A 9,434-nucleotide genomic window follows, 5' to 3' on the forward strand; every position below is an offset into this window, starting at 1 on the left:
ATTGATTATTCTTTAACATTATTAAATTTGATTTTTAATCAAGAAAGATGATGAAGTGGTGTGTGGTCTGTGCCACCCACTTACAGCATCAAATTCAAAAACAGGAACAGAAGCCCACCCACAATTTCCTCCTCCCTCATCTCCCTTCTGCTAAATTCAGCAATCACTCGATCGACTTTCCAGCCAAATTTAGCACCTGTTCCCATTTTTCACCATTGCAGTTACAATTTAGTTCGATCATCATCTACGAATGCTAAACTTAAACACGGTGGTTAACTATTAACTAATGCTATCTTAATTAATCAGTTTCATCTGCTTCAGCTCTTGTTTGCATGCTCTATCTGAAACTTCCTCCGAACAAAGCTGCAGTAGGGTGCCAGAAATCACCGGCCGTCTCACCGGCCACCGGGTACGTGCCGCTGATCGGAACCAAGCACAGCCCTCGGCTTCTCAGGTCAGCTAGCTGCTTGGCGGCTCGCGGTTCTCCGGCTGCGGCTCGTTGATCATCTGCATTAAGTTTGGCACCTGCTTTTGCTTACCGGGAAGCCCATCTTTGAAGTAGGGACTACTTAGAACCTAAAGTTCAATCGAACAAATACATAGAAAGTTAGAGATCGCATTGTTGTTGCATATGAACTATAAATATTGGAAGTTGATTAACGCAAATGGCAGTGCTTACGCCGACTTGATCATGGAGGAAATTGATGTAATCAATGGCTTCTTGGAGAACTGATGCAGTATCAGTCTGAAATCAATGTAATCAGTGATTTAATGCGCATATAAAGATTCATAATTTGTTCTCGATCGAGTTAATTTAAGGGAATATATACCTACCTTTCCAAAAGGCGAAACTAGTTGCTGAAGGGCAGTGACTCTGTCCCCCCAACTTCTCCTTCCTCACCTTCATGTTAAAAGACTCCAGATAGTACAAAAGCAAAGAGATGATGGATCATGATCTACGGAAATCTCATCGATTGGACGTACCTTAAAGGGCGGTAATGGCGAAGAAGAAGCCGCCTCCACCCGCGGCCTTTTCTGATCGCCTCCAGTTTTCTTGGCGGAGGAAGAAGAGCATGCGTCATGAGTTGCTGAAGTGGTCATCTATGAGCACAAAAGCAAATTGATAAAGGTTCCAAAATCACGATAACATACATATTTATCCGAATTAAAATTTATATATATACCTTGCGGCCACAAGTAGTAGTTTTGGAAGCTGGAGTTGGAGGATGAAAGATCGAGTTGCCAGTTGTGGTGTTAATATTACACCATGGAGAAGTAGTGTTGCCGGCGATGAACTGCAACTGGTTATTTACCTCTTGGCTTAGAAGAGGCGCCTTAGGCCATGATCCATAAGAGCTTGGATTAATACTGTTGTGATTAATCGATTCATCACCAGGGCTGGAACTATACTGCTGGAACAAAAAATTATGGTCCATGGCAGAAACCATGGGAGAATCCTGCTTGTCTATGCAAGTTCTCGAACCCAGTTCTTGATCTTGCAGCATGGATAGAAAAGTCTCAGGTCTTTCGCCATTCCTGTATGCGTGTATATATATATTTATAAAAGAAAACTGCATCATATACATGCATGAAATCGATCAAACACCACGCGAGATATATAGATGACCAAGATCACGTACAGTAAGGCTTGCGTCCAGGAGATGGAGGAGGGATCGATGAAAGAATGAGGGGCGACTTCTTGGAAGGTGATCGAGCTGCCACAAGCTGAGCCTGAGGACTCGTCGCAGGACTGGAGATGCGGTTTAGCTTCGCTGCCCAACTCAGTTGCAGTGGCCGTGCTCCACCAACTGCATCTACCTCCGTTGCTCATCATCTTGTGCTCGCCGGCCGTGAGCCGCTTCTCTCTTGGCTTCTGGTTGCGTGGGAGGGAGGGAGGCTTAATGTTAGGGTTGATGAAGAGAATATCGGAGGATTGATCGAGGATTTGACATACGTATATATTGAACCTTCAAGAGAAAGCTGAAGCCAACCATTATAAGTCTTTGGAACTCGTCGTAAATTGCTATGTTTTCACTTTACTCTCTATAATTCAATTAATTATAAGTCCTAAATACGTACTCATGTTCTGCTGGATTGTTCTTTAATTATATATATTTAATTACTTGGGCAGAAATAAAGGAATATGATGCAGTTTCTTTTACTTTAATGGATTCAAAGTAGAGGTGTAGAGGCGTCGAGCAGAGTACAGTCTCTCATTAACCTTGCTTTCCTAAACCCAGAAAAAAGGTAGAAAAATAAAAGAAAAAAGAAGGGGGAAAAAAGAAAGCTGCCCTACTTTGAGAGAAAGAGTGAATCACACAAGAAACAGGTAAACCAGCTTTTTCCCTTTTATAAATTTTCATCATTAATAACAAGTGGTCTAGATACACATGATCTCGAGAAGGAAGCTAAGCCATGTAAAAGATTTCTTTTTGGATGAAAGAAATAGAACATTTATCACGATGCTAAAAAAATAAAGTTTGCCCAGATATCATAGAGATCTTTATGAAAAGCTAGCACTAGTTGACTCGAGAACAAGTACTTGCATAGTCCATGGTTAAGGAGAACAAGCTGGGATTATCCTTTAATTATCCATATTAATTAAGATCTGATGATTTTGAAAATAGAGAACCCTTTTTTGTTAATATTAAAAAAGTGAAGTTTTTCGAGTAAATCTCTCCCAGGCAAGTGAAATAAAAGGTGACGTCATGCTTAGGACCTCGCTGCCGTAAGTCAACGTGGGCCCGGCTTGGCTTGGCGTGCAAATTGCCCACTAAAGCACCGGGACCCACCTTCCACAAGTCACAGACAGAGCGCATGGGCATTTTGCAGTTGCCCCCCTCTTACTCAATGAATCATTGCCAGGTCCCTCCCTACTCGATCCCCAGTTAATCCCTCGTTATAATTAATTACGTTACATAGAGATATCTACGGGTTGACTTGTGTCGAGCACTCGATGACCAACGACCCATTAGTGACGAAAGGTTTGACTTTTCAAACATTTTTCTAGTCTTCTCGCTGTAATCTTACCCCTTGTCCTTTTGCGCCTCTTCAAATTCAATTCGCTTGTGACATCAAAGTCAAACGCATCCAGAGATTTTGAGAGAATCTAGTCATCGCCCACTTTAAAACTGTGCTTAATTGGTAATGACAAGAAAGTTGACTTCGTTCTCTTCCTCAATTTGGACTTTGTTTCTTAAAATCTTTTTTCTTTCTTCTTCCATGTGGACATGAATTCGATTCACATGGTGTGATTGGTCAGCTCTCAAAGTCAATTGTCCGCCATGGTGATCGATGTTTTACTCGTTTAGAATTAAATAACCATGAAAGGAGAGCATGACAACAACTCACTTCCAAAGTTTTTCCAACCCAATTTATCATGACTTTCAAATGACACACTAGTGGACAAACTTATAACCTTAACCTCATCATCTACCAAAGAAATTAATGCGAATTTCTCATTAATAAGCAAGTCAAATCTATTGAACTAATTTGACCACGACTTTCGAACTACAAATCACTAAGCTAGACCTAGTCATTTAGTTATAATAATATAATGCAAATTTAAATGGAAATAGAAAAGATATCGATCGATCGCTCATGAGCCTTAAATAATCTTGAGTGGATCATCAAACTAAATTTTCATACAAATCTATGGGTCCCATTGATTGACCCTCTACTTAAATTATTCCCATATGTAGCTCTAAAGTAGCTTTAATTAGTACCTTCTCAAAGGTGCCAAGATCCCTAGCTTGATCATTAAATTTTGTTAATGCATGCATATATATACTCCACTGTGGTTGCTTTTTTGTTTTTTGTTTTTAAATTAATATGCATCTAATGCTCTTCTAGTCTAATGACTAAACAATGGATCGAATTCAATAATAAGATACATGCAAATTAAGAACAGCACTAAGGAATACTTTTTTCGAGGAATATTAAATATATCATGGGATTGATCTTTGAGAATAATAATGATGAGATTCTTTTTTTTTGTTGTAAGAGTTTGAGTCACTCCATTATAAACACCAAACCAGCTGCACGGTGTATGAATATATTATATACTTTAGGTTTTTATTGGGCTCGCTATATATTTTAGTTTTGGATGAGCTGTACTTGAGAGTACAATTACATGGAGATCAAGTTCATCATTAAAAAAAATTGCGAAGAATTTTTACTTGTATGTTTGTTTGTTTGAGAACTTAGATGGATTTTTTTTTTAATTAAAGAAGAAAGGATAAGAACTGTATCTGAAACTGAACATTATCATTAATCTCTGTGAAACTCAAATGGATGGCACTGGTTGACTTAGCAGTCATCATCGTCTTCTTCTTCTACTACTTCTATGTCACTGCTTTATCACCTAACCTTTTGCTTGATACAAGTAACAATTAAGCAGAAAGTCAACTCCATGTCAAAGTGAAACCAGACTTCCACCATGTTTAGATTTGCCAGTATCTGTCAAGATTATTACTTTATGCCACCGGCCATTCAACATTCAAGACAAAGAAAAACCCAACGATATATGAGGCACTGAAACTAAAATGTTTCTGAAAGAGAGACGAACAGTTCCTCGGCCTTCTTCAGGATGAGCATCAGCCCAATAAGCCATACTTTGAACTAGCCAAGCTGCTGGATTCCTGCAAGTGCAACTCCATCAACCTCAAAAATAATATTTTTCTGTCTTTTTTTTCTCTTTCTTTCTCTCAAAAAGTGTTTTGGGACTAAGTGACTCTGATCCCTTCTTTTCTGGGACTTGCCCAGTCTAACTCTGTAAGTGCATTGATCAGCAGCATGCAAGGAATGAAGAAAGATGTTCTTCTTTAAACACTAAAGCAACTCTCCATCATCACCAACATCGATGACACTTATCCATCAACCTGCCCAACTCTATCTGAACAGACTCACTTCCATGTTTCCATGAGTTGATTATCATGTTTCATTCTTTTCCTTATATATATGTATATATATATTCTTTCCATGCTCTTAATCATTGGTGTCTAAGCAAGATTAATCATCGGGGTTAATTATATTAATTAGCTCGAGCCAAAAAAAAGCATTTGAAAATTTTAGATCTTGCTTGGAGCTCATAACCATGAGTAAAATAAACAAAGTGGTGCTGTGGTTGGCTTCCTCGAGAAGTGCTGCCTGCTTAATTAAAGTGAGATTTTTAATTTGGCATTAGAATATTAGATTATTTTATGATGGAAGGACTCTTTTAGTAGGCCTGTTATTTTGATATATAGATTTTAACTTAATGACGCAATATACACTTGTCATTTTTAATCAACATAAGTTAATGCTAAGCTTGTAAAACAGGCTTCAGTTTAATACTTTTCAACTTCATTAGAGTGTCAATGGGCTGTCCTATGTAATTTGGAAGGGAAGTAAATCACGGAGGATTTCATCCAATACAGCGGCCCTTTGCATGGGGAGTCAGAACCAACACATTACTTTATAATTTATTATAGCAACATCATATGCAGATAATAACTATAGCATCTTGAGAAGGGTAGTCTTGATCTATAGTACTATAGATTTTTACTATATATTTAAATTTAAAATTGTAAAAAAATTGAATTAAAATGAGGAATAGCAAATATCGATAAAGAATCCATTAGATTTAGTATTTTAAAATTTTAAATAATTATAAAAAAAATTAATGCGCCTACTTTTGATAGTAGTAAGTGATCCACTCACTTTATTATTGAAACAAAGACATAGCATTAATTACTTTAATACTAATATTTTTTTAATTTTTCTTTAATATAAATATAGCACTTAGAATTAAATTACAATGCACTTGATATATATATTCTATAGAAATAAATGTAAAATTAAAATGGAGATGTGGTTTTAGGAATTTCTTTAAAATATTTGCCGTTTTATGCGAGAGTGGCCCCACATAGGGGGCCGCACCAAAGGAGGAGGACCAATCAAACGATGCCAACTCATCTCTTCGGGGAGGGGTGGAAAGGAAGAGCCCCTTCTTAAACCCCGCTGTTGCCTTCCTTCCCTCGACGACACCGGCGAGCCATGGCGAAGCTCTCGCCTTTCACCGCCGTCGGGACTCCTCTTCCCTTCATAGTACTCCTTCCATTCTTCTTCTCCTCCGCCTCCCCCTATGCGGGCGGCGCCTCCACCACGATCGGAGACCTCCTCAAGGACCACGGCCTCCCGGGCGGGCTCCTCCCCAATGCCGTCGATTCCTTCGCCCACGACCCTTCCTCCGGCCTCCTCGAGGTGCGGATCGGACGCCTCTGTTATGTGCGGTGCGGGGACGAGCTCTCCTTCTTCGATCGCGAGGTGCGTGGCAACCTCAGCTACGGCGCGATCCGGGGGGTCGAGGGGTGGTCGCAGGAGGAGCTCTTCTTATGGCTCCCCGTCAAGGGGATCGTCGTCTCCGATCCGGAATCGGGCGTCATTCTCTTCGACATCGGCCTCGCTCGCAAGCGGCTGCCTATCTCCTCGTTCGAGGACCCGCCGGATTGCCTCCCCGGAGAGGAGGAAGCGGCGGACGGCATAGGTGAGTGGATTAACTCAAAAAATGTCCCCATTTGCTTCCATTTCAAATAGGAAAGGTCGGGTTCATGTACTCTCCGAGTAGAATGATTTTACATCCAATTCGATTGATTCTTTGTCTTCATCTTCAAAAACACATCTTTTGTCGCATGGATATTTTTTTGTTTCAAAAACCTGTGTTTTATGATCGGTTTGCAGAGCCTCCATTTTCCCTAAAAACCATACTTTTTTCCTCTTCCTTTGCATGATTATGATCCCTATAAATCTAAAAGGATTTAATAGTTTGGTTAAGCAACTCAGTCGCATGCACATTTTCCGACATTTGATTTCATGCAACTCAAAAAATTTGCTGTAACATTTGTTTCTTGAGAAAGAAAACTGGATTTATAATTATATCTGAAATCGAGCCCCTTTCCACTATAATTTTACAGTATTTCTACCCTTCCAAACAGTGTCTTTGGCATGCTGCACTGGACAAATGATCAAAATGCTTCTTAGCAAACGCATTCTTGTGGCAAAACGCTTTAGTGAGTGGGAAACTCTTTTTCAATTACTACATTTTAGGATATATATTCAATACTATTACAATCAAATTCATCCTGATATATCTTTTTAAAATTCTGTCGACTGTAAAATTCGAGGCAGACAAGCTCGGTCACCTGGATTATACAATTCCTATTTTCAAACCTGCATGCAAGAGATCCATCTGCCTGTGACCCTGTCATTCTAATCTGCTACCCTAATATTTTAACTTTTCTTTCATAATGTTGGCCTTGCAACATCTCCGAAGTCCTTTATCTGACACTCTCTAATATGTTAACTACTTAAGAAAGTTTTTCAGTTTCTTTGCCTGGTTCTTCCTCGTGATCTAACAGTGACTGATAGCATGACCCTTGTCTTGGTCCTACGCTATTCTTCTCTCCATGGCCATCATGCAAACTTGCACTGCCCATTCTGACTGTTTCCTTTGGATTGCAGAACTCCTTGGCAATGGCGGGAAATTAAGGCTTGCATGGGGCAGCAGCAGAGATAGTTAGTTATTATTAATGAGCAGAAATCCAAAACAATTTTCCAGATCTTCCTCATCATCATCTCTCCTTGTAATGAAACTAATTATGGCATGTTCTAAATGCATGGGAAGGTTTACACATGTGAATGGCGAGCTTTGCAAACTTTGACGTACGGAATGCAGAATAAGATTTCATCAGCTCAGCTTTGTGATGGCTTTTAGACTACCATTGTTCGTTACTGATGCAAGTTATCAGTGATGTCACTTTGAGATGTTATGTTGCAGTTGCAGGGCAACTTTGTGAATTAACCATTTAAATTTTTACCTAATTTAAAATAATTTATGTATATTCATACCTAAACATGCATCTTGTGATTACTTAATTAGCTTCTATACTGTATTAACTTGTTTGTTTTTGTCTCATATTTGCACGTAGGCCAAACATATATAACGAGAGAAACTTCAGTGGCAGTGGTAGAGTTCTTCCATTTTATTCTCGCACATCTAATGATACAAATCAAAGAGTTGAAAAAAAAAGAATCAAAGCAACAAAACAGAACAACAAAAATGGAGACAAAGAACATTGATTGCTCCATTTTAGCTAATCAAAAAGAACTCCTGCACCTAGTAATTAATTGAAAACACAACCCAGCTGTCTAATTGATCGCGTAGCACTTCTTCCTGATCTCTCCTGCCGAGCCAGTGAGCACGCCGACGTTGCCCATGTTGATCATGGAGTTCCCAAAGTCTTGGAAGAACTCCGCCTCCGAAGCACCGGCATGGCTCAGCACGTAGGCTTTCGTCAAGGGGTGCGTCAGCAGAGCCTCGTCGGAGTGGAAGACCCCTCGTCTCTTTGATACCTCCTTGTAGTAGCTCGCGTCGAACGTCCTGAAGCTCCCTGGATCCATCTCCACGAAAGTGGTGTTGTCGTTGGGTTTGCAGATCGTCCTCAGCTTCGCCAAGTACTCCTTGTCGAGTGTTGGATCGACGTCTGCAAGGTTGGCCTTGCCGGTGAAGTTGTAGAGCCGATCGTTGAAGGAAGAGCAATGAGAGATTCCAATCGTGTGACCACCTAATTAATTGCAAATGCGTTAATTAAGAACACAACGAACTTTTGAATATTACTAACTATATATAAATTGCATTAATTGTACGTACGTACCTGATAGCACAACAAGGTCCTTGACACTTAATCCTTTAGATCCAAACATGGAGATCAATGTACTGATGTTTGAAGTGGGAGGAGGCAGTTGATTTGTCTCATTGGCAAGCGATACGAGTCCATCTCTTCGACCGGTCGGCACAGGCCAAAATGGCCCTTTGCTCTGAATTATGAGAATTCAGAGCAATTAGGCAAGAACTGAAACACAAACACACACACACACACACACACACATATATACTTACCAAAACCACTGCATCTCTAGCCACCAAAGCAAGGACATCGGCGCAGGATACGATTCCAGGACAAGCTTCTTCCAACTTAGCCTTCACCCTGTCGATGACTCCGTACCCTCTCAGTGATAGATTCGGCCTTGCATCCTTCTCGGCCACATTGCCATTTGTGGAGTCGAGCAACACTGAACCATCACATCCCTGCAAACACAAACTCATTCATTCTGTCTCTTTATATAGTGAGTTTTCGATTAGTAGAACAGGAGCATACCCTCACGAAGCAATCATGGAAGTGCATCCGCAAGAGAGGAGCAGCGAGGCTCGGAACAGGGTCGAGGATTTTCGACACCTCCTCGAACACGATGGCTTCAGCACTAGGACAAGTCTTGCTGTAGAAACCAACACTCAAGCTCTGTGCTTCTGCTGCGCCTGCTAAAAGGCCAAAAGCAAGAGTGATCAAGAACACGAAGAGAGTTTTAGTGGCCATCTATCTTAATTCGATAGGGGA

At 40.3% G+C, this 9,434-nt stretch overlaps 2 protein-coding genes and 1 pseudogene across 2 annotated transcripts; 1 reads left to right on the top strand and 2 right to left on the bottom strand.

Moving 5' to 3' along the window:
• Window positions 1-136: 136 nt before the first annotated feature.
• LOC141837906 (transcription factor bHLH112-like) lies at window positions 137-1,915 on the bottom strand (annotated as a pseudogene).
• A 4,121-nt stretch (window positions 1,916-6,036) lies between these two features.
• Window positions 6,037-6,576, top strand: LOC141837170 (uncharacterized). The gene has a single exon (XM_074724618.1). The coding sequence runs from the start codon at window positions 6,037-6,039 to the stop codon at window positions 6,574-6,576; it is 540 nt and encodes a 179-aa protein (XP_074580719.1).
• A 1,430-nt stretch (window positions 6,577-8,006) lies between these two features.
• On the bottom strand, window positions 8,007-9,434 carry LOC141838770 (peroxidase 1-like). Its single transcript, XM_074726344.1, has 4 exons — window positions 9,198-9,434; window positions 8,939-9,127; window positions 8,694-8,856; window positions 8,007-8,603 (listed from the first exon to the last, which is right to left on the bottom strand). The coding sequence occupies exons 1-4, from the start codon at window positions 9,411-9,413 to the stop codon at window positions 8,188-8,190; spliced, it is 984 nt and encodes a 327-aa protein (XP_074582445.1). The 5' UTR covers window positions 9,414-9,434; the 3' UTR covers window positions 8,007-8,187.

The sequence above is a fragment of the Curcuma longa genome, chromosome 11 (assembly GCF_044706935.1).
Source record: "Curcuma longa cultivar G26 ecotype Majalengka, Jawa Barat chromosome 11, ITB_CL_G26_1.1, whole genome shotgun sequence".
Lineage (NCBI taxonomy): Eukaryota > Viridiplantae > Streptophyta > Magnoliopsida > Zingiberales > Zingiberaceae > Curcuma > Curcuma longa.

What these genes read in the sequence shown, in the direction of transcription:
- LOC141837170 (XM_074724618.1), top strand. Translation starts at nt 6,037, where the DNA reads ATGGCGAAGCTCTCGCCTTTCACCGCCGTCGGGACTCCTCTTCCCTTC.
- LOC141838770 (XM_074726344.1), bottom strand. Translation starts at nt 9,413, where the DNA reads ATGGCCACTAAAACTCTCTTCGTGTTCTTGATCACTCTTGCTTTTGGC. An exon ending in TCCATGATTGCTTCGTGAGG is followed by an intron (nt 9,128 to 9,197) that starts GTATGCTCCTGT and finishes TTGTGTTTGCAG; the next exon opens with GGATGTGATGGTTCAGTGTT. An exon ending in CTAGAGATGCAGTGGTTTTG is followed by an intron (nt 8,857 to 8,938) that starts GTAAGTATATAT and finishes CTCATAATTCAG; the next exon opens with AGCAAAGGGCCATTTTGGCC.